The sequence below is a fragment of the Ranitomeya imitator genome, chromosome 5, assembly GCF_032444005.1.
Source record: "Ranitomeya imitator isolate aRanImi1 chromosome 5, aRanImi1.pri, whole genome shotgun sequence".
In the NCBI taxonomy this organism is placed as follows: domain Eukaryota; kingdom Metazoa; phylum Chordata; class Amphibia; order Anura; family Dendrobatidae; genus Ranitomeya; species Ranitomeya imitator.
In genome coordinates, this window is record NC_091286.1 from 566,090,888 (window position 1) to 566,114,532 (window position 23,645).

At 47.0% G+C, this 23,645-nt stretch overlaps 1 protein-coding gene across 1 annotated transcript in view; it reads right to left on the reverse strand.

Moving 5' to 3' along the window:
* The window catches only part of LOC138680879 (allantoinase, mitochondrial-like), a 94,759-nt gene that overhangs the window by 65,386 nt on the left and 5,728 nt on the right, over nucleotides 1-23,645 (reverse strand). The window contains exons 2-3 of the mRNA XM_069768095.1: nucleotides 6,939-7,093; nucleotides 2,041-2,192 (exon numbers count right to left, since the gene is read on the reverse strand). Of these exons, the coding sequence (XP_069624196.1) occupies nucleotides 2,041-2,192; nucleotides 6,939-7,093 (307 nt within the window). The remainder of the gene's footprint in view (nucleotides 1-2,040; nucleotides 2,193-6,938; nucleotides 7,094-23,645) is intronic.

The window sequence follows — 23,645 nt, forward strand, 5'->3', positions numbered from 1 at the left end:
TCATCGCTCTCAATATTTGGGAGGAAATTAAGCAATATATGGGTCATATTTTCAGCAGGGTTTTGATAAAATGTGGATTATTTTAAAGGGAATCGGTCACCCCCAAAATCGTATATGAGATAAGGTCACCGGCATCAGGGGCTAATCTAGACCATTCTGTAATGCTGTAGATAAGCCCCCGATATTACCTGTTTTTCTTAACTTTCAGGTTACATTATACTCACCCAGGGGCGGTCCCGGTGCGGTCTAGTCCGATGGGCGTCGCGGTCCGGGTCCGGCGCCACCTATCTTCATACGATGATGTCCTCTTCTTGTCTTCCTGCCGCGGCTCCTGCGCAGGCGTACTTTGTCTGCCCTATTGAGGGCAGAGCAAAGTACTGCAGTGCGCAGGCGCCGGGAAAGGTCAGAGAGGCCCAGCGCCTGCGCATTTCAGTACTTTACTCTGCCCTCAACAGGGCAGACAAAGTACGCCTGTGCAGGAGCCGCGGCAAGAAGACAAGAAGATGACGTGATCGTATGAAGATGGGAGGCGGAGGACCCGGTCCGCGATGCCCATCGTACCGGACCGCAGTGGAACCGCCCCTGGGTGAGTATAATATAACCTGTTTTTCTTATCTTTCAGGATACATCGGGGGCTTATCTACAGCATTACAGAATGCTGTAGATAAGTCCCTGATGCCGGTGGCCTTATATCATATGCGATTTTTGGGGTGACAGATTCCCCTTCACAACATGTGCCGTACTATTACTGCGCATGTCGTGTCTCCCCCTTTGATGTGGGCTTCGGCGGTGAGCGCACATCAAAGTCGAGACATGTCAGCTGTTTTGTACAGCTGACATGTGCGCGCAATAGCGGCGAATGAAATCGCTATTCACCCGCCACTATTAACCTGTTAAATGCCGCTGTCAAACGCTGACAGCGGCATTTAACCGACACTTCCGGCCACGCGGCCGCATATGAGCGCATCGCCGACCCCCGTCACATGATCGGGGGTTGGCGATGTCTCAGGATGATAACCATAGAAGTCCTTGAGACCTCTATGGTAACTGATGCAGGCCTGCTGTGAGCGCCCCCCTGTGGTCGGTGCTCATAGCACACTTGCATTTCTACTACATAGCAGCGATCTAATGATCGCTGCTATGTAGCAGAGCTGATCGAGTTGTGCTAGCTTCTAGCCTCCCATGGAGGCTATTGAAGCATGGCAAAAGTAAAAAAAAAATGTTTTTAAAAATATGAAAAAAATTAAATATAAAAGTTTACATCACCCCCCTTTCGCCCCATCCAAAATAAAACAATAAAAAAAAATTCAAACCTACACATGTTTGGTATCGCCGCATTCAGAATCGCCCGATCTATCAATAAAAAAAGCATTAACCTGATCGCTAAACGGCGCAGCGAGAAAAAAATTAGAAAGGCCAGAACTACGTTTTTTTGGTCACCGCGACATTGCATTAAAATAACGGGCGATCAAAAGAACATATCTGCACAAAAGTGGTATCATTAAAAATGTCATACCAGCACGCAAAAAAATAAGCAAAGTTTTGAATTTTTTTTCACCACTTAGATAAAAAATAACCTAGACATGTTAGGTGTCTATGAACTCGTAATGACCTGGAGAATCATAATGGCAAGTCAGTTTTAGCATTTAGTGAAGCTAGCAAGAAAGCCAAACGAAAAACAAGTGTGGGATTGCACTTTTTTTGCAATTTCACCGCACTTGGAATTTCTTTCCCGTTTTCTAGTACAAGACATGGTAAAACCAATGGTGTTGTTCAAAAGTACAACTCGTCCCGCAAAAAATAAGCCCTCACATGGCAATATTGATGAAAAAATAAAAAAGTTATGGCTCTGGAAAGGAGGGGAGTGAAAAACGAAAACGCAAAAACGGAAAAGGGCCGAGTCTTGAAGGGGTTAAGCGGAGGAATAAGCTGTTGCCATACCCCTATAGCTAACAAGCTCTCAGATGTGAAAAATATTACATCTGTATTTTTGCCTTCACTGACAGCAAGCTGTTCTTAGCATACTTGTAGCATTCTTACAGTGGCATGTCCACAATGGTTGTAATTCCTCCGGCAGCTGCTGACAATGTGGCGGTCCGGTAACCCTCCCAGGCGGTGCGCCCTGGCTCATTAACGTGAACATGAGGATCTATGATGCCAGCCATAACAACAAGTTCACCAACATCCATGAGCTGTTAAGGAAAAAGTAGAAGGTTATACGTAACATTCAAGGTTTTGTGTATCTTCAGGCCAACCAACTCACAAACTATTTTGTTCAAGATTCATAATTTTACATGGGGATATTTAAGTTGTGCTATGTTCACAGAGAGTTTTTTTAAAGAGTTTTTGGAGCGGATCTGCTCAAAAATCCTCCTAGCAAAACTTGGAAAACGCTTACTATTCATTTCTATGGGAAATCCACTTTGCTGTCCATATCACAAGGTTTGAGGTTTTCTTTCCACATTTCAGGTTTTGAAAAAACGATTGATGAAAAAAAAACTGAAGTTGGATCTGATGGAATCAGCTCCAAACTAGGCCCTTCCCAAAAGAAAGCCTGCAAATAAACCTTCAGGAAAAAAAACTCTTCTAAGGCTATGTGCCCACGTTGCGGATTTTTCCGCACCGTTTTTGAAAAATCCGCAGCTGAAACGCACTGCGTTTTACCTGCGGATTTACCACGGAATTCATGCGTTATTTGTGCGGATTTCGCCTGCGGTTTTACACCTGCGGATTCCTATTGAGGAGCAGGTGGAAAACGCTGCGGAATCCGCACAAAGAATTGACATGCTGCGGAAAATACAACGCAGCATTTCCGCGAGGTATTTTCCGCACCATGTGCACTGCAGATTTTGTTTTCCATAGGTTTACATGGTACTGTACACCGCATGGAAAACAGCTGCGAATCTGCAGTGTCAAGTCCGCAGCAAAATCCGCAACGTGTGCACAAAACTGCTTCAGTGAAGGGTATGTAAACATAGTGGCATTTGGATGGTGGTGAAGTCACAGAGTTTTTCCAGGTAAAGCCGCTTCAGGAAAAGTTGTTTTCCTGAACTACCTTCGCTGACAGTTTCTCCATCATTCTTGCAGCAGCTCCTCCACTGGCGTGTTACTCTATACTGGGAAGCAGGGGTGGACACACCATTGCTATAACCTGTGCAGCCACACAGGGGCCCAAGTGGTAATGGGTGAAAAATGCAGTTGGAATTGTGCACTATGACGAGCTATCGGACTGAAAATAGCCTGTGTATTGTGCTTAGGCCGGCATCACACTTACTTATGGAAAATCGGTCTGAGTCTCCCTGCTGAGTCTCCCTGCTGAGAATCACATAAGTGTTCTCCGTTTGGTCATCCGTGTATAATGCGTTTGCAATGCAATGATGCAATTTTCTCACACCTATGTATCCGTATGACATCCGTATGACATGTGTATGGCTTTATGTAACACTCTAGGTGACCGGTTCTTACAGTGATGTTGCCTTCCCTTCGGGGAGGGTAATATCATGCTCAGAGGCAATAGAGTTCTCTTTCCCAGGTAAGGCACCCACACACAGCACATTCCAAATCCAGGCCAGGAGGGGGAGCTCAGGACCCGGATTCAGGGGAGATTCCCTGAGCTATATGGATCCTGACCTGGAGGAGGAGTGAGAACAGTCTGATAGAGACACTGAAAGAGAATGAAGTCTGGAACTGAGAGCAGACAGAGAGGCTGAGCAGCCACGAGGGAGCAGCAGTCTCTGGAAGGAGTGAGAGAACCTGAAGGGTTGTATGTGGTGGAGCTACAGAGGGAAGGAGCAAAGGAAAGAAAATGGGCTCAAAACGGAACTGCGATCGGGCACCCTCAGAGCCAGACCGCAGCAGCCGGGTACCGGGAGCCCGAGGCTATTGTGGGACTCTAAGACACAGAGCAGAACCGGAAGACAAAGAACTGTATGTAATTGGCCCACACCACACCTGAGACGCAGCAGCACCTGAAGAGCCCGGGGCATGATAGAGTCCCTGTAAAACGGCTTAAGCTGCCCGTCATGCAGGTACCTGTCCCTGGACAGGAGGAAAGAACAAGGACCTTGTTAGAAAGCTTCAGGCAGCAGGGACCTCACAAAACAGTGCAAGGAGGAAAGGCTCACGGACCTCAACTGGGAAGGATATTCTCCCATTCCCTCCGAGCCGGCCGGACCACAGGACACCTGTACCTGGTACCCTGGACTGTGGACTACTACCACCTGTAAACCAGGTAAAGACTTTACAACTCTTGTGTCCTCCACTTATTCGTTGGCATACACCATCCTTGCCACACACCTTGGGAGCCCTGGGGACCCCGCTTCACCTGTGGGAAGTGTTACCATCTAGCTGCAACAACATCACCCCAGAGGACCCCTTTAAGCAGCGTCGATCCCTATTGACCGAGAGCCAAAGGTGGGGTCACGAACAATAGACTTTATCTACAATTCCCCTTAAAAGACCTTTTCCCTTTAATTGGGCACCCAGGGCCACGGACCGGGTCTCAGCCACTGTAACATTCCCTTTAAGAGCGACCAAACCCGGTATCGAGTACCCCATGGCCCAGGCGGGCGACCCATTTAAATTTTTCACTACTTTTGCCCATTGAGCTTAATGACGCAATGAGCTGAAATTAGGAACATTTGTCACAAGTCACACTGATGGTCCGTGTGGCATCCGATTTTTTTCTCGCATCAATAGACTTGCATTGGTGAGACTCGGGCGATATACGCGTACAATCGTAGCATACTGCGATTTCACTTGCACGCTGAATGCACACAAGGAAAAAAAGGTGAATGGAGCTGCCCCATAGATTAATGGAGCACCCGCTAGGGCCGTGGGGTACTCGGGCTGGGTCCGGCGGTACTTAAAGGGGTGGTCACAGTGGCAGTGACCCAGTCTGTGGCCCTGGGCGTCCAGTAAAAGGGGATGAGTGGAAGTGGAGAATAAGTCTTTAAAGGATAATTTGTGATGCCATCTGTCGTATTCGGCCAGGGATGGCTGACGCTGATTAAATGGGTCCACTGGGGCTGATGGAGTTGCAGCAGAGTTGGTATAGCTCCCCACAGGTAGTGCTTAGTCCCCAGGGCTACCGGTACAGTTGGTAATAGGAATGATTGACAGTGGGGTGCAGGACTGAGGGTGCAGGAAATAATTGAAGGACACAGGGATAGCAGTTTCCTTTACCTTTTACTGATGAAATGCAGGTACAGTCCAGGGTACAGGTAGCAGTTGGTGATGAGGTCCGGGCAGCCTGGAAACAGCTTGGGATCCACCTATCCATGTGGGTTCGGAGGCCTTCCTTCTGCGCTTTGTACTCTGACCCTTGCTGCCTGAAGCTCTGCACAAGTCCTCTCAGTGTCTGTACTTCCCACCCGTATGGCTGACAGCCTGAGCCTGTCTTGGGCACTGCCTTCTCACGGGCAGCCCCAGGCTCCTGACCTGATGTGCTGCCTCCGGATGTCAGTTGGGGCCAGGAGACTTGGAATCTCCTGCCCTCCGGATTTGGTGGCTGAGTATGCAATCCTCTCACCACCACAGATTCCGGTGTCTGGTCTCTTTGCGCTTTATCTTGGGGTGAGCCAAATCGCAGCTCCAGACCACAGGCTCCTCTCTCTTTCTTCCTTTCCCTTCAGTATCTCACACTAAACACCCTAACCCTGCCTCCAGACCAGAACTTATAGGGAAGCTACCCTGAAACTGGCTTAGAGCTCCCCCTTCTGGTCTGGAGTTAGGAAGATGTTGTATGTGTGTATTAGCTGATTAGGGAATCCCTCCTTGTGTCCAGGCATGACATCACCCCTCCCGTGAGGAAGGTAATTCCATTGTGGCAACCGGACTCCTGGGGTGCCACATTAACACGGGCCGAGTGCTATGTGATGTTTTCTTGCATAGCACTCGTCCGTATTCTACACTAGTGTGATGCCGGCCTTACAAAGTTTCTCTTCAGTCTGTGTCCGCTCCTGCCATGAAATTTAGAGAGCGGGTGGATTCAGGGCAAAAGCCACCTGAAGTTTGAGCATGTCACTTCTATTAACTGCTTCAGGGTTTCCAAACCCTGAAGAAGTTCAAAGAAGAGACATAAGACAGAATATGTGCGCAGAAATGTTGCTTTGGTATTGCTATGTATTGTGTTCATTTTGTAAAGCGCTTTTTCAAAGAAAAGAAAAACGCCTTCAAAATCTACTCAAAAAAGAGCGTTTTCTGAAGGTGGGTTCAACTTGAGAAATTCATCCACCTAAAAAAAGAAAAACTATGTATGAACATAGCCTGATATGAACTTTTTTTCCACCACTTTTTTTTCCAACAGTTCTTTCAAAACCACTTCAGGAAAACAAAATGCCCAAAACATACCTCATGTGACTGAAAAGTGGATTTCCCAGAAAAATTAATAGAAATAGCTTTCCAACTGTTTTTGAGGAGGAATTTAGGGATGATGGTCTCCAATAAAACTCAGTAAACTCAGTGTGAACATGGCCTTACACAATACACTAATACCACAGAGTCACAAATATTCACCAGAAGATAACTCTATTCAGAACTAAACTTGGAGCCAACTGCTTGTCTTTCGAGATGATTCATAATTAGGCTGAGGTCACATAACCATATTTTCGCTCATCCGAGAAAATTGGTCCGATTATACTAATTATGCTGTGATCAGACGCTAATCAGAGATTGATCAGAGTGTGATGACACTGTGATTCGAGATTCTCAGATGTGAAGAAGATGGAAGAAAAAAATGTCTCCATCTTCTCCATTGTATCAGTCAGTGAAAATTAGAACCACACTTGGATGTGATCCAAGTGTTGTTGATGTTTTTTTTTTTAACAAGAATTTTACTGGTTCATCAGGTGTTTGCCATTCTGTTTATAGGGGCCTTGAGCCCCCAAAAATTAACTCCCCAATCAATAATTCCAAGACATAGTCATCCTGGGTGTTACCTGTGATTCAGACGACTGTAGTTTTCCCCAAGGCAGAATATTACTAATCTTGCCATCAGTGATGATGATGTCAGCAGCAGATATGGTGTTACCAATTACCACTTTTTTACTCCTTATGATGTTCAGATTTGACCCTAATGCCGTATTCATTTTTCCTATGGCAAAACAATTACAGATTGGTTAATACCATAAGTCTGATATCTCCTGCTTACCTAAAGCATTACATTTAATCTGCCATTGTAAATGTAGCGCTTACAGGACCAGCAGATAACGCAACTATTGGCAAAGACAGTTCTAAGGCTGTGAACCCACGATGAGTTTTGACGCTGCGTATGAGTCAAAAATGCAGCGTCTTACAGTTCCAGCCAAGTGGATGGGATTTATATAAACCTCAGCCCCCCACAGTGCTTCTTTTTTGTGTAAACTGACCTGGGGTGCGTGTTTCAAATCTGCAACATGTCAATCTCCCTTGCGGATACGCTGAGTTTTATGTGCAGATTTTCCCCATAGACTTTTACTAGATGTGGCAAAGTGCCAGAATAGGCGCATCTTCCAGATGTGCCTTTTCTGGGGTGGCTGGGGGCAGATGGTTTTAGCCGGGGTGGGGGGGGGGGGCGGTAATAACCGTGGACCCTCTCCAGGCTATTAATATCTGCCCTCCCCTCAGTCACTGGCTTTACCAACTGGCAGAGAAAATTGTGCGGGAGCCCACGCCAATTTTTTCCGACATTTAACCCTTTAATTTAATAGCTAGAGCGCCCAAATTTTGCACATACACACTACTAACACTAGTAGTGTGGAATATGCAAAAAAAAAGGGATATGAGATGTTTACTGTATGTAAACTATGTCTCATATCATGTCGGGTTTGAGGAGATAGGAAAAGCCGGCATTTGAATTACGGCTTTTAAGCTATCTAGCGCTGTATGAAATATTAATATATATATATATATATATATATATATATATGTGTCTCACTGACATTATATATATATATATATATATATACCCCTATACTATGTGTAGACATTTATCTTAGCTATTCTATTCTAACCTGTCAGTGTGATTTTACTGTACACCGCGCTGAATTGCCGGCTTTTCTATAGAACACCGCTGCGTATTTCTTGCAAGTCACACTGCTGGTCCGTGTGTAATCCGTATTTTTCTCACCCCCACAGACTTTCATTGGCGTATTTTTTGCACAATATGGTGACAAACGCAGCATGCTGTCATTTTCTACGGCCGTAGAAGACCGTATAATACGGATCAGTAAAATACGGCTGATAGGAGCTGGGGCATAGAGATTCATTGTACCGTATGCAATCCGTATTTTCTGCACCTCTCATACGTCCGTAAAACTCTCTAGTGAGGCTGGCCTAATTGTGAATATAGTGGAACCTCAGAATATGACTGCGATTTTATTTAAAATAAATCTACACTGTGTACCAAATTATTATGCAAATTGGATTTAAGTGTCATAAAGAGTTAATTGTTTTGTTTTTCAAATAAACTTGTGGATGGTATTGTGTCTCAGGGCTCAATAGATAACTGAAATCAATCTTAAACACATGTGATAGTTTTCCAGGTGATTCTAATTAAAGGAAGACTACTTAAAAATGATGTTCCACATTATTAAGCAGGCCAATGGTTTCAAGCAATATGAGAACTAAAAAGGATCTCTTTGCTGCTGAAAAGCGTTAAATAGTGCAATGCCTTGGACAAGATATGAAAAAATTAGATACTTCACAAAAACTTTGTGATCATCATACTGTGAAGAGATTTGTGACTGAAACAGAGCACAGACAGAGTTCATGCAGATAAAGGCATAATGAGGAAGGTTTCTGCCAGACAAATTCATTGGATTAAGAAAGCTGCCAAAATATCATTACAAAGCAGCAAACAGTTATTTGAAGCTGCTGGTGCCTCTGGAGTCCCTCGAACCGCAAGGTGTAGGATCCTTCAAAGGCTTGCTGTGGTGCATAAAACTACTATTCAGCCACCCCTAAACAGTGTTCATGAGCAGAAATGGTTGCAGTGGGCCCAGACATACATGAAGACTAATTTTCAAACAGTCTTGTTTACTGATGAGTGTCAAGCAACCCTGGATGGTCCAGATGGATGGAGTAGTGGATGGTTGGTGGATGGCCACCATGTCGCAACAAGGCTGCGACGTCAGAAAGGAGGTGGAGAAATCATGTTTTGGGCCGGAATCATGGGGAAACAGCTGGTGGGGCCCTTTAAGGTTCCTGAAGATATGAAAATGACCTCTGTAAAGTAAATAGCGTTTTTGACTGACAACTTTCTTCCATGGTCTAAAAGCAGAAACGTGCCTTCAGGAGCAAAATCATCTTCATGCATGACAATGCCCCATCTCATGCTGCAAATAATACCTCTGAGACATTGGCTGCTATGGGCATAAAAGGAGATAAACCCATGGTGTGGCCACCATCTTCCCCTGACCTCAACCCTGTAGAGAACCTTTTGAGTATCATCCAGCACAAGATCTATGAGGGTGGGAGGCAGTTCACATTAAAATAGCAGCTCTGGGAGGCTATTCTGACTTCATGCAAAGACGTACAAGCAGAAACTCTCCAAAAACTCAAGAATGCAAGAATTGTGAAGGTGATATCAAAGAAGGGGTCCTATGTAATGTAACTTGGCCTGTTAGGATGTTTTGGAGTTAAATAGCCTTTTTGTTCAGTGAATGTGACCTCCTAATGCTGCAAATTCCACAAATGAGCATTTTCAGTTCTTTAAAACATATCAAATGTATAGAAATTCTACTGTGCTTAATAATTTGGAACAGTGCATTGTGAGTTTTTATTTATTTTGGAGATTATACTGTTATCATTGAGAGGTTTCTTCAATAAAATTCGATGTATACTCTAATGGGTGATGACTTTTATTAGACTGATTGTCATTTGCACCTACCATTTAGGAAAATCCGAGAAAAATGTCATCTGCATAATAATTTGGAACACAGTGTATATACAAAAATGAACATTGATTTTACTGCCATATTGTGACCATATAAGAGATTACAGTACAGTCATAGATGGTGGCTTGCAGCTGACATTTTCTCTGATGGAATCGTTCACTTTCCCGTCTTTTCCATCTGTCCCAGAGCAACATGACTACTTCTCCAGCCACGACTTGTCTGCAGAGAATAAAACAACCACACATCTGACTCCTCACATTTCCTGCACTGTCCCCATCTTTCCCCAATCTGCACAAACTCCTCATCCTGCTGATACCCCAATAATGAGCCGCTGCTGCCGTATGTGTCCCTATTACTGTACCTGCTGTGTGGTGAAATAATGGCTCCTCTTACCGCCCCACATAATAATGCCACCACTGTGCCCCTTACATAGTAAAAATGACTCCTTTGTGCTCTCTAGAGAGTAAAATTGCCCCCCCCCCCCGAAAATATTAATGCCCTTTGCTAGTGCTCTCCACATTTTTGCCCTAGAAAGTAATCATACCCCATATGCAACTTTGATGGTCACAATACTCTGAGTGCCCCTCTAACAATAATGCTTAAGTGCCCACTCAACATTTAATAATGTCCCCTAAGTTCCCCCATGCACTGCTCCATTATACACAGTATGGTGAGCTCAAAGCTTCCTTATGCTATGTGCACACGTTGCAGATTAGGCTTAGGAATTTCTGGTGCGGATTCTGCTTCTCCTGGCAGAAAACGCACCTGCAGTTCTGCAGCGTTTTTTGTGCGGTTCCGCAGCGTTTTTTGTGCGTGTTTGCTGCAGTTTTCTTGCGGATTTGCTGCGGTTTTTACCCCTGCGGTTTTCTATAATGGAATGGGTACAAAAACGCTGCAGATTCACAAAAAAGAAATGACATGCTACTTCTTTTAAACCGCAGCGTTTCCACAGCGGATTTTCCGCAAAGTGTGCACAGCATTTTTTTTTCTCATTGATTTACATTGTACTGTAAATCATTTGCGGATCTGCAGCGTTTCTGCACCGCAAAAAATGCTGCGGATCCGCACAGAATCCGCAACGTGTGCACATACCCATATACACAGTATAAGGCCTCCACAGCTCCCCTATACACAGTATGATGATCCCATAACTCTCCTATACATCGTATGATGTTCTCACTGCTCCCTTTACACAGTATAATGCTGACAGAGCTCCACTATAGAAAGTATAATGCCCCCCAGAACCCCCCTATATACATTGTAATGGGCTAACAGCTCCCATATGCACAATTTAATGCCTTCACAGTTCCCTATACACAGTATGATGGGCCCACAGCTCCCTTATACACAGTATGATGGGCCCGCAGCTCCCTTATACACGTATGATTGGCCCGCAGCTCCCTTATACACAGTATGACTGGCCCACAGCTCCCTTATACACAGTATGACTGGCCCACAGCTCCCTTATACACAGTATGACTGACCCACAGCTCCCTTATACACAGTATGACTGGCCCACAGCTCCCTTATACACAGTATGACTGGCCCACAGCTCCCTTATACACAGTATGATTGGCCCGCAGCTCCCTTATACACAGTATGATTGGCCCGCAGCTCCCTTATACACAGTATGACTGGCCCACAGCTCCCTTATACACAGTATGATGGGCCCATGGCTCCCTTATACACAGTAAGATGAGCCAGCAGCTCCCTTATACACAGTATGATTGGCCCGCAGCTCCTTTATACACAGTATGTCTGGCCCACAGCTCCCTTATACAAAGTATGATGGGCCCTCAGCTCCGCTCCCTTATACACAGTATGATTGGCCCGCAGCTCCCTTATACACAGTATGATGGGCCCACAGCTCCTTATACACAGTATGACTGGCCCACAGCTCCCTTATACACAATATGACTGGCCCACAGCTCCCTTATACACAGTAAGATGAGCCCGCAGCTCCCTTATACACAGTATGATGAGTTCGCAGCTCCCTTATACACAGTATGACTGGCCCGAAGCTCCCTTATACACAGTATGAGTGGCCCACAGCTCCCTTATACACAGTATGACTGGCCCACAGCTCCCTTATACACAGTATGACTGGCCCACAGCTCCCTTATACACAGTAAGATGAGCCCGCAGCTCCCTTATACACAGTATGATGGGCCTGCAGCTCCCTTATACACAATATGATGGACCCGCAGCTCCCTTATACACAGTATGACTGGCCCATAGCTCCCTTATACACAGTATGACTGGCCCACAGCTCCCTTATACACAGTATGACTGGCCCACAGCTCCCTTATACAGTGTGATGAACCCGCAGCTCCCTTATACACAGTATGACTGGCCCACAGCTCCCTTATACACAGTATGATGAGCCCACAGCTCCGCTCCCTTATACACAGTATGATTGGCCCACAGCTCCCTTATACACATAAAATACAAACACGAACATACAGGTCCTTCTCAAAAAATTAGCATATAGTGTTAAATTTCATTATTTACCATAATGTAATGATTACAATTAAACTTTCATATATTATAGATTCATTATCCACCAACTGAAATTTGTCAGGTCTTTTATTGTTTTAATACTGATGATTTTGGCATACAACTCCTGATAACCCAAAAAACCTGTCTCAATAAATTAGCATATCAAGAAAAGGTTCTCTAAACGACCTATTACCCTAATCTTCTGAATCAACTAATTAACTCTAAACACATGCAAAAGATACCTGAGGCTTTTATAAACTCCCTGCCTGGTTCATTACTCAAAACCCCCATCATGGGTAAGACTAGCGACCTGACAGATGTCAAGAAGGCCATCATTGACACCCTCAAGCAAGAGGGTAAGACCCAGAAAGAAATTTCTCAACAAATAGGCTGTTCCCAGAGTGCTGTATCAAGGCACCTCAATGGTAAGTCTGTTGGAAGGAAACAATGTGGCAGAAAACGCTGTACAACGAGAAGAGGAGACCGGACCCTGAGGAAGATTGTGGAGAAGGACCGATTCCAGACCTTGGGGAACCTGAGGAAGCAGTGGACTGAGTCTGGTGTGGAAACATCCAGAGCCACCGTGCACAGGCGTGTGCAGGAAATGGGCTACAGGTGCCGCATTCCCCAGGTAAAGCCACTTTTGAGCTACAGAGAAGCAGCACTGGACTGTTGCTAAGTGGTCCCAAGTACTTTTTTCTGATGAAAGCAAATTTTGCATGTCATTCGGAAATCAAGGTGCCAGAGTCTGGAGGAAGACTGGGGAGAAGGAAATGCCAAAATGCCTGAAGTCCAGTGTCAAGTACCCACAGTCAGTGATGGTGTGGGGTGCCATGTCAGCTGCTGGTGTTGGTCCACTGTGTTTCATCAAGGGCAGGGTCAATGCAGCTAGCTATCAGGAGATTTTGGAGCACTTCATGCTTCCATCGGCTGAAATGCTTTATGGAGATGAAGATTTCATTTTTCAGCACGACCTGGCACCTGCTCACAGTGCCAAAACCACTGGTAAATGGTTTACTGACCATGGTATTACTGTGCTCAATTGGCCTGCCAACTCTCCTGACCTGAACCCCATAGAGAATCTGTGGGATATTGTGAAGAGAAAGTTGAGAGACGCAAGACCCAACACTCTGGATGAGCTTAAGGCCGCTATTGAAGCATCCTGGGCCTCCATAACATCTCAGCAGTGTCACAGGCTGATTGCCTCCATGCCACGCCGCATTGAAGCAGTCATTTCTGCCAAAGGATTCCCGACCAAGTATTGAGTGCATAACTGAACATTATTATTTGTTGGTTTTTTTGTTTGTTATTAAAAAACACTTTTATTTGATTGGATGGGTGAAATATGCTAATTTATTGAGACAGGTTTTTTGGGTTAGCAGGAGTTGTATGCCAAAATCATCAGTATTAAAACAATAAAAGACCTGACAAATTTCAGTTGGTGGATAATGAATCTATAATATATGAAAGTTTAATTGTAATCATTACATTATGGGAAATAATGAAATTTAACACTATATGCAAATTTTTTGAGAAGGACCTGTATAAGGCTTCTACAAGGATGTAAAAACATCATCACAGCATATTAAATAGAAACCAAATTCAGAGGATGTGCAGGACACACCAATATTAATGAAATACCACAAAGAAAGCGGTGTACTAGTCCAAGGAATAGTATAAAATGTAAACTTTATTTGGAATGCAAAATCAAAGGTCAAACAGGCAGTAAAGAGTTAAAAATCGGCAGCACGTCTGTACCTACAGAATAGGGGGACAAAGTGGCATCACATAGCAGCAATACAAATCAAATGTAGTTTAGTACTCCATCAGAGTTAACAAACACTCCATATATAGCACATAAGGCCAAACAACGGCACTGAGGGAACCATAACCAGGCTTACAGAGCATGTTAATAAAGAAATGGAAACATACCATATAGTGATGCACGCTGAGCTGCGAGCCACGACGTCCCCCGACCCTCTCGACGCGCCTTTCGGATAAACCTTCCTCAAGGGAGGCATGCCAATACTAAAATCTCCCATCCTTTTATGCCTGGCGTAGCTCCTTTATACACAGTATGATTGGCCCGCAGCTCCCTTATACACAGTATGATGGGCCCTCAGCTCTGCTCCCTTATACACAGTATGATGGGCCCTCAGCTCCGCTCCCTTATACACAGTATGACTGGCCCACAGCTCCCTTATACACAGTATGATGGGCCCTCAGCTCCGCTCCCTTACACACAGTATGACTGGCCCACAGCTCCCTAATACACAGTATGATGGGCCCTCAGCTCCGCTCCCTTATACACAGTATGACTGGCCCACAGCTCCCTTATACACAGTATGATGGGCCCACAGCTCCGCTCCCTTATACACAGTATGACTGGCCCACAGCTCCCTTATACACAGTCTGATGGGCCCACAGCTCCCTTATACACAGTATGATTGGCCTGCAGCTCCCCTATACACAGTCTGATGGGCCCACAGCTCCTTATACACAGTATGATGGGCCCACAGCTCCCTTATTCACAGTATGATTGGCCCGCAGCTCCCTCATACGCAGTATGATTGGCCCACAGCTCCCCTATATACAGTATGATGAGCCTGCAGCTCCCTTATACACAGTTTGATGGGCCCACAGCTCCTTATACACAGTCTGATGGACCCACAGCTCCTTATACACAGTATGATTGGCCCGCAGCTCCCCTATACACAGTATGATGGGCCTGAAACTCCCTTATATGCAGTATGATTGCCTGCAACTCCCTTATGCACAGTATGATGGGTCCGCAGCTCCCAGTCATGATTTGGCAGTCTGCAGTCACATAAAGTGACTGCAGAAATTTATTCCAAGCCTTTATCAACTTTATAGTAATAAATTGCTTATTAATAAATTATTAAAGCACCTCTCTAGCAGGGTTTTTTTTTCCCCATCTGGAATGGTGCTTTAAGCACAAGTCCCCTGCACCGGTCATTTACTCATCCTCCAGTGAATCGCCCCCAGACACAGGGCCACGAGTTCTCGGTACCGGGCCTCTCTGGTTCGGTTCTGAGGCTGTCACGGTGGCTAGACCCGGTCCGCGACCCTGCTAAGGGGCGTCCAAAAAAGGTGGGGCAGTCTATCAGTGATTAGTGACGCCACCTGTGGTGTTCGGTCAGGGTGACCGACGCTGCTGTAGGGTCCGCTGGGGTGATGGAATGGCAGCTGGATGATATACCTTCCCACAGGTGAAGTATGTCCCCAGAGCTTCCCAGTAAGGTGGATGGTGATGGTGTGAGGTGCAGTCAATAACGAGGACACAGGGTTGCAGTCTCTTTACCTCTTTACTGAAGACTTCAGGATCCTCAATCCAGAGTACGCTTAACAGGGCTATCTGAGACCGGCCGGTCTGATGGGCACATCCAGAGTTCCCTTTGCAGGTGGAAATCATTGCCTACCACTAGCGCCTGTGTGTTGTAGTGCTACCCTGCTGAGCATTCGGAATAGTCCTCACAACTGCTGTTCTCATTCGTTCGTTCCTTCTAATTCTCTCTCTCTTGTTCCAGATGTTACTAGTTTCTCGTCCCCCAGGTATGTTATGGCTAGGACACACCCGTATGACGGGAAGGCTCGGAGCTCTTCCGGGACCCTAGAGACGCCCCTCTCCACGCGTTGCCACCTCTGTCTTTGTAGGAAATTTAAGGTAGACAGCCAACCTATAATTAACTGTCCTGCGGAGTTCGAAGTAAGGCCTAGAGTCAGTTACTCCCGTGATGTTCCGGCCACCGGCTACGCGCCTCAGTAGGATGTTGCCTCGGTCTCACGGCACGACTCCTACTGGTTCTCTTTTGTGCTTTATCTCGTTTCTCACTGTTCCACAATATCCTTCCCTTCGTGTCACTTTCTTAGGATACCACCGCGGGGTGTGCAGGCGCGGTTCCGTAACGTTCTGCTCTGTTCGCTAGGCACCTGCCAGGTTCCCACGCCTGAAAGGGACCCCCCTGTGTCTTCTCCCTGCAACACCCCCTGCCACGGGATGTTGCCTGAATCCAACCCAGTCAGCTTCTGACTAACTTCCTATCCAACCCCTAGTTTTACCAGTGTGAGGAGTGGCCCAATAAATAAAGCCTTTTTCTCCCCCTAGTGGCTGGAGTGTGAAGTGTAATGTGTGCTGGTGATACCTGGTCAGTAGAATTCCTTCAGTGCCATCAGATGTACCATCACTCCCCTTAGTGGCAGAGTGTCATACTGCAACGACCAGATCTCTGGGGCGCTGCACCAGCGTATTCACTATTTTGTGGCACTGCTGCGGCTCAAACTTGTGAGCGCAGCTTCTGACTTGCCAGAAGTTAGAAGCTATGTCACAAGCGTTCAATGTAAGACAATGAGAAAAAGGCCAGAACGACGCTCTCATAGACTTATATTGATTAGTGACTTGTGTGCCGCTCCATGAAACACTGGAGCCGCGGACAGGTCACAAACTGCATGAGACGGAGCCGAGGTGAAAACAGATGAAAACACCAGAAGGTGAGTATTAGACAGGGGGCAGGGAACTTGGATTTTCAGCTTTGCTCCAGCTGTGAAATAAAAAAAAAATACTGGAGTTGTGCTGTAAATGTGATGTAGCTATTGGTTAGTGTATGGGGGCTTCTTATGCTAACACTCATAAAAGACCCAAATGGTACGTATCAAAAGCCCCCTACCCCCTCCCCATCTCCAGCCTCCCCAGACAGCAAATATTACATGTGATGGAGTACATATAATATCATAACAAAACATTATAATATTCAGCCCCCAGTGCCCTGTCTCCCCTCCCCCACTTCAGCCCCAATACCCCCATCATCTCACATCCACACCCTCAATGACCTGTCCCACCTCACCCACCTTCAGCCCCCACAATACCCCCATGGCCTCTCATTCACCCCTCAGTGCCCTGTCTTCCATCCTCCACAATATCCCCCGTGGCCTCACATTCACCCCCCAGTGCCCTGTCTCCCCTCCCCCACAATACCCCCCATGGCTTCACATTCACCCTCAGTGCCCAGTCTCCCATCCCCCACAATACCCTCCATGGCTTCACATTCACTCCCAGTGCTCTGTCTCCCCTCCCCCACAATACCCCCATGGCCTCACATTCACCCCCCAGTGCCCTGTCTCCCCCTCCCCACAATACCCCCCATGGCTTCACATTCACCCCCAGTGCCCAGGCTCCCACCCCCCACAATACCCTCCATGGCTTCACATTCACTCCCAGTGCCCTGTCTCCCCTCCCCGACAATACCCCCCATGGCTTCACATTCACCCCCAGTGCCCAGTCTCCCATCCCCCACAATACCCTCCATGGCTTCACATTCACTCCCAGTGCTCTGTCTCCCCTCCCCCACAATACCCCCATGACCTCACATTCACCCCCCCCCCAGTGCCCTGGCCCCCCTCTCCCACAATACCCCCATGGCCTCATTTCACCCTCCCAGTGCCCTGGCTTCCCTCTCCCATAATACCCCCATGGCTTCACATTCACCCCCCAGTGCCCTGTCTCCCATCTTCCACAATACCCCCCATGGCTTCACATTCACCCCCCTGTGCCCTGGCTTCCCTCTCCCACAATACCCCATGGCCTCACATTCACCCCCCAGTACCCTGTCTCCCATCTTCCACAATACCCCCCATGGCTTCACATTCACCCCCAGTGCCCTGTCTTCCCTCCCCCACAATACCCCCATGGCTTCACATTTGCACCCAGTGCCCTGTCTCCCCTCTCCCACAATACCCCCATGGCTTCACATTCACCCCCCAGTGCCCTGTCTCCCCTCCCCCACAATACCCCCATGGTCTCACATTCACCCCCCCACCCTGTCCTCCCTCACCCACTTTCCCCGCCCTGTCCTCCCTCACCCACTTTCAGCCCCCACATTCACCTCACGGTGACATACCTGAATTTAGTAAACCTAATAGGTTGAATCTCCAGTTGCTGATGAAGTTTGCAGGCAGGACCAGGAAGTGTCTAAGGCTACTTTCACACTAGCGTCATTTTCAATACATTGCAATGCGTCGTTTAGGGGAAAAAACGCATCCTGCAAAGTAGTTTGCAGGATGCGTTTTTGCCCCATAGAGTAACATTACCGACACATTGCGACGTATTGACAAACGTCGCAACCGTCGTGCGACGGTTGCGCCGTGTTGTGGCGGACCGCCGGGAGCAAAAAACGTTAAATGTAACGTTTTTTGCTGCTGACGGACCGCTTTTTCCGACCGCGCATGTGCGGCCGGAACTCCGCCCCCACCTCCCCGCACCTCACAATGAGGCAGCGGATGCGCCGGAGAAATGCATCCGCTACCCCTGTTGTGCGGCGCAACAAACGCTAGCGTCGGAATCTGCAGCCAGGAAAAGCTTCATCATCAGGTCAGAGTCAGTCAGACACAGGCAACACCATTCACTGCAGGAGGGAGACTCTGCAGCTGACCTCCATGCTAGCCAGCTTACAGAGTCTCTGTCAGACGGGAGCAGACATTATACTGCTCTGCTTCATGTAACAGGGCCCGGGGCGACAGCCCACTCTGTAGCTACGCTACTGGATAGAAGGAATGAGATAGACAGATCTATATCTATAGCTACATCTATAGATAGATATAGATAGATTTATCTATAGATAGAAAAAAATCTGAGTTAGGCCGGGATCACACACAGCGAGATACGGCCGAGTCTCGCAGGTTAAAACCAAGCTCTGGCACCGGCACTCCGGAGCGGAGCATGCGGCCGCACAGCAATATATGGAGCCGCACGCTCCGCTCCGGAGTGCCAGTGCCAGAGATTGGTTTTAACCTGCGAGACTCGGCCGAATCTCACTGTAGTGTGACTCCGGCCTTAGGCTGGGGTCACAATTTACGACAAACTCGCATGAGATTCGTACCTCAATATCTGGCACTGGCACCGACACTCGGACAGGAGTGTTCAGCTGCATATAAATTCATGCAGCTGCACACTCTGGTCCCAGTGTCGGCAGCAGTGCCGGGTATTGAGGTGTGAGACTCGTGCAAGTTTCTCGCAAGTGTGACCCCGGCCTTAAACACAATATCTGTTTAATTTGAAAAAGATTTTTGCGTGGGCGCCCACACAATTTTCAAGTCCAGAGTGGGAAAGCCAGCGAGTGGGGTCGGTGTTTATAGCCTGGGAAGCGGGTAATACTCATGGCCCCTTTCCAGGCTATGAATATTAGCCCACAGCTGTTTGCGTAGCCTTTACTGGCTTTTAAAATAGGGGGACCCAAAAAAAATGACGTAGGGTTCCCCTATATTTTATAGCCAGAAAGGCTACGCAGACAGCTGCAGGCTGATATTCATAGCCTAGGAAGGCACCATAGATATTGCCCCCCCAAGCTACAAATACCAGCTCCCAGCCACCCCAGAAATGGCACCAATTTAAGATGCGCCAATTCCGGCACTTAGCCTCTCTTCCCACTGCCCTGTAGCGATGGCATATGGGGTAATAAAGGGTTAATGTCACCTTGGTATTGTAAGGTGACATTAAGCCCGGTTAATAATGGAGAGGCATCAATAAGACACCTATCCATTATTAATCCTATAGTAGTGAAAGAGTTAAAAAACAGACACAGCTAGAAAAAAATATTTTAATATTCTTAATTTCACCATACTTACAACCATGCCTAATTCCTGCAACGCCCTTGATCGCCTGTAAAAAATAAAAAATAACAAACCAAACGTATACTCCCTGTCCGACACAGTCCAATTAATAGCGAGTGTCCCACGACAATTTCCCCTATAGAACAGTGACATTGGGTGATGTCACCACTCTATAGGGCCTCCATTGACACACTGATAGGAGACAATGGTTCCTGCAGTGCATCACTGAAGAGGTTACTTTAGTTCATTGCTCTCAGTTTATGGTAATGCTATGTGGGAATTTTCCCACGCAGCAGTGCCGCAAGTGACAGTATGAACTATACTGTACTCACAGTGGCGGTGGGATACAGTGTGGAGGATACCCGGGGCCCCTGGAGGGCGGTCTCATCAGCTGATGTGACAGTTCTCCACGGGAGATCGTCGTGGGACAATTGTATTAATTGGATTACTGTGGATCAGGGAGTATATTGTTGGTTTATTATTTTAATTTTTTATTACAAGAGAATCGAGGGCTTCGGGGATTAGCTGTAGATGGTGAGTATGTTGTATGTACTGTATGTCTGTATGTGTGTACTGTATATTTTGTATATGTGTGTATGTGTTGTTGTTTTTTTACACTTGAACATAGTAGCCGGATCATAGGACTATACTATCCCATCATCCGGCTACCTGTCACTGTAGCAGGCATAGCCGGATGGGACTAGTAGTCCCATCGGACGATGCCTGCCTACATACAGACCTGCACACACACAGCCCCGCACACACCCACACACAGCCCCGCGATCTCCACACAGCCCTGCGATCCCCGCACAGCCTGCGATCCCTGCACAGCCCAGCAATCCCCGCACACAGACACACACACACAGCCCCGCAGACCACCGTAGACACACACAAACACCCGCACACAGACAGGCACATCTTCCCCATGCACACACACAGTCTCCACCCACACACATAGTCTCCGTCCACACTCCACCCGCACTTCCCCCTCCCGAGCTGCAGCGTTTCTCGCACCCAACTTCACAGCAAAACCGCAGATCCTGCGGTTTTCATGCAGATTTGACTGAATCAGTGGCAGTCAATGGGTGCAGAAACGCTGTAGATCTGCAAAAAGAATTGACATGGTCCTTTTTTGATTCTGCTGCGTTTTCAGTGCGGATTTTTCCGCACCATTAGCATAGCATTTTTTCCCCATTGATTTACATTGTACTGTAAATCACTTGTGGATCTGCAGCGTTTCCGAGCGGAAAAAAACGCTGCGGATCCACAAGAAATCCGCAACATGTGCACATACCCTTACACTTAGTAATAAAAAAAAATCACAGTTTGCAGGAGATTTCTATAAATACCATTCCCTTGGCTGGAACTGTAAGAAGCAGCGTCAAAAACTGACCAAAATCTTCTCATGGGAACACAGCCTTAGACTATGTTTACACTTGTACAGTACATTCTGCTGGACATACTGTATATACTGTATGCCTGAGTTTCAAAAAACTGTATTCAAATGTATATGCCAGTGTATCCTGTAAGATGCCTGCCGGAGAGGTCCTTGAGAGAAGATATGTATCATTGAGGTTGGTAGCTTTGGTGATGTAACCCGGGAAAGCTTGCTCCAGCACGTTTAGTGCTAAGAGAGTTATTAGGGCGTATCAATGCCGGGTTTACAAGCAGTCATAGAGATGGTGGGAATGGCTGTTCACATATCCCCACCCTGGGGGCATGGTATGACAAATAAAATGGAGACCAGTTGTCTCATTCAGTGGAGGTGAATTCCTAAGGACTCAAGACCTGGACACTAATCCAAGCAAGCGAACCCGCTGTATGGACTATTTACTTTGTCTTCTCACTTTGTCCCAGAAAAGGCTGTTTTTTTTGTTTGGTTTCCGGAGCGGTTTATGAAGTATTAATAAACCAGTCTGGACATTTTTACTGGAACTGCGTCCTGTGCCTACCTCGAATGCAACCAAGTGAGTAGAAACCTTACAATTGGTGCCAGAAGCAAAGCCATGAATCCCAAGGGGCAGTGTGACTGCCCCAGAGATACCGCATGTCCTGGATAAAAGCTACTGTAGGAGCGAAAGCTGACAAAATGGAGGAGTTGATAAAGCAACTGGTGCTGGCTAATTTCCAGCAGCAACAGCTATGGCAGAAGCTGAAGCAGTGGCAACAACAGCAGCACAGGCAGCAGATGGAACTCCTAGCTGAGGTGATCCATGGCAGGGCAACCGCCCACCCCATAGTCAAGGTGATGACTCACATGTCAGGAAGACGGTAAGGAGAGCCTTGCAAAATATGACACCATGTGATGATGTTGAGGCGTTTCAAAAGGGTGGCGGAATGGGAGAGATTGTCTCTGGAGCAGTGGGCACAGGTTCTGGTGCCATACCTAACAGGAGAACAGCAGAAGGCTTGTTATGACCTGGACTTGCAGGACACAAAAGGGTACGCCAAGTTTAAGATTGAGATCTTGGTGCTCTTAAGAGTGACTCTGACTGGCGCAACAGGTGCACCGCTGGGCCTATTGCAGTGACAACCCCCCAGGTCCCAAATGTTCAACCTCCTAAACCTGGTCCATAAGTGGTTGCAACCTGAATCTTCCTCCCCAGCACAGATGGAGGACAGGATCATTATTGACAGGCTCATACACTCCTTTCTGAGCCAGTGCAATCCTGGGTTGCCCAGGGAGATCTCCAGAATTCCGATTACCTAGTGGGCCTGGTGGAAAGGTGCCAGGCGGTCAAGAGTTCCTTGGGGAAGAAAGGGGTCTTAACTGGGGGATGACAACGTAAAGAGGGGAACTAGAGCCACATCTAGGAAGTGTCTGAGTTGTTGCCAAAGGCCCCACCCAACAACGTGTTTTTTTGGAGATGTCATACCCGGGTTACATAGCCACCCACTGCCCCATGACCACTGAGCCAATGGACTTCAGCGTGATGGACTGCAGACATGTCCCGTATCAATGAACGGAGTGAAAATGACTGGTCTGTTGGACTCTGGTAGTTTGAAACCTTAGTAAGAGCCACAATTCCTTACTGGCTGGTTCCTGGGAAGATGGTGGGCGCTAAAAACTACCCTGTGGCCTGAGTAGTCATAGACACAAATTGTGGCACCAAATCCCATAAGGTTAACATAGTCAAGGACCTATTATACCCTACTATAATAAGGTGGAGCTTTGTATTTTTTTGAGGCTTGTGGAGGAAAAGGAGGACGCCTGGTTCTGCAGATGACAGCCAGATCGCTTCTAAAAAAAACACCTTGTTGCAGACTGCAGCTGACGGGTTTACCTTTTTTGTACTTGCTGGTGCCTGGGGGTCAAGAAAACCCAATAATGTATGCATCAAAGGTTCCACTGGCCTGGTTATCACCAAGAAATCTCTTGTAGATCCTTTCCCACCTGCCAGTTGACCTTCCGTAGCCCCTTAGTGCCATTGCCCATCATTGAGGTTCCTTTTGATTGCATAACCATGGATCTAGTGGGACCCCTGGTCAAGTCCGCCAAAGGGCATCAGTATATCCTGGTGATCCTGGACTATGCTACACGGTATCACTATGAAACTCCTCCACCATGTGTATAGATCGGGATTTGTGCCATATCTTTTCCAGTACGGGGTTGCCAAAGGAGATCCTAATGGACCATGGGATTCTGTT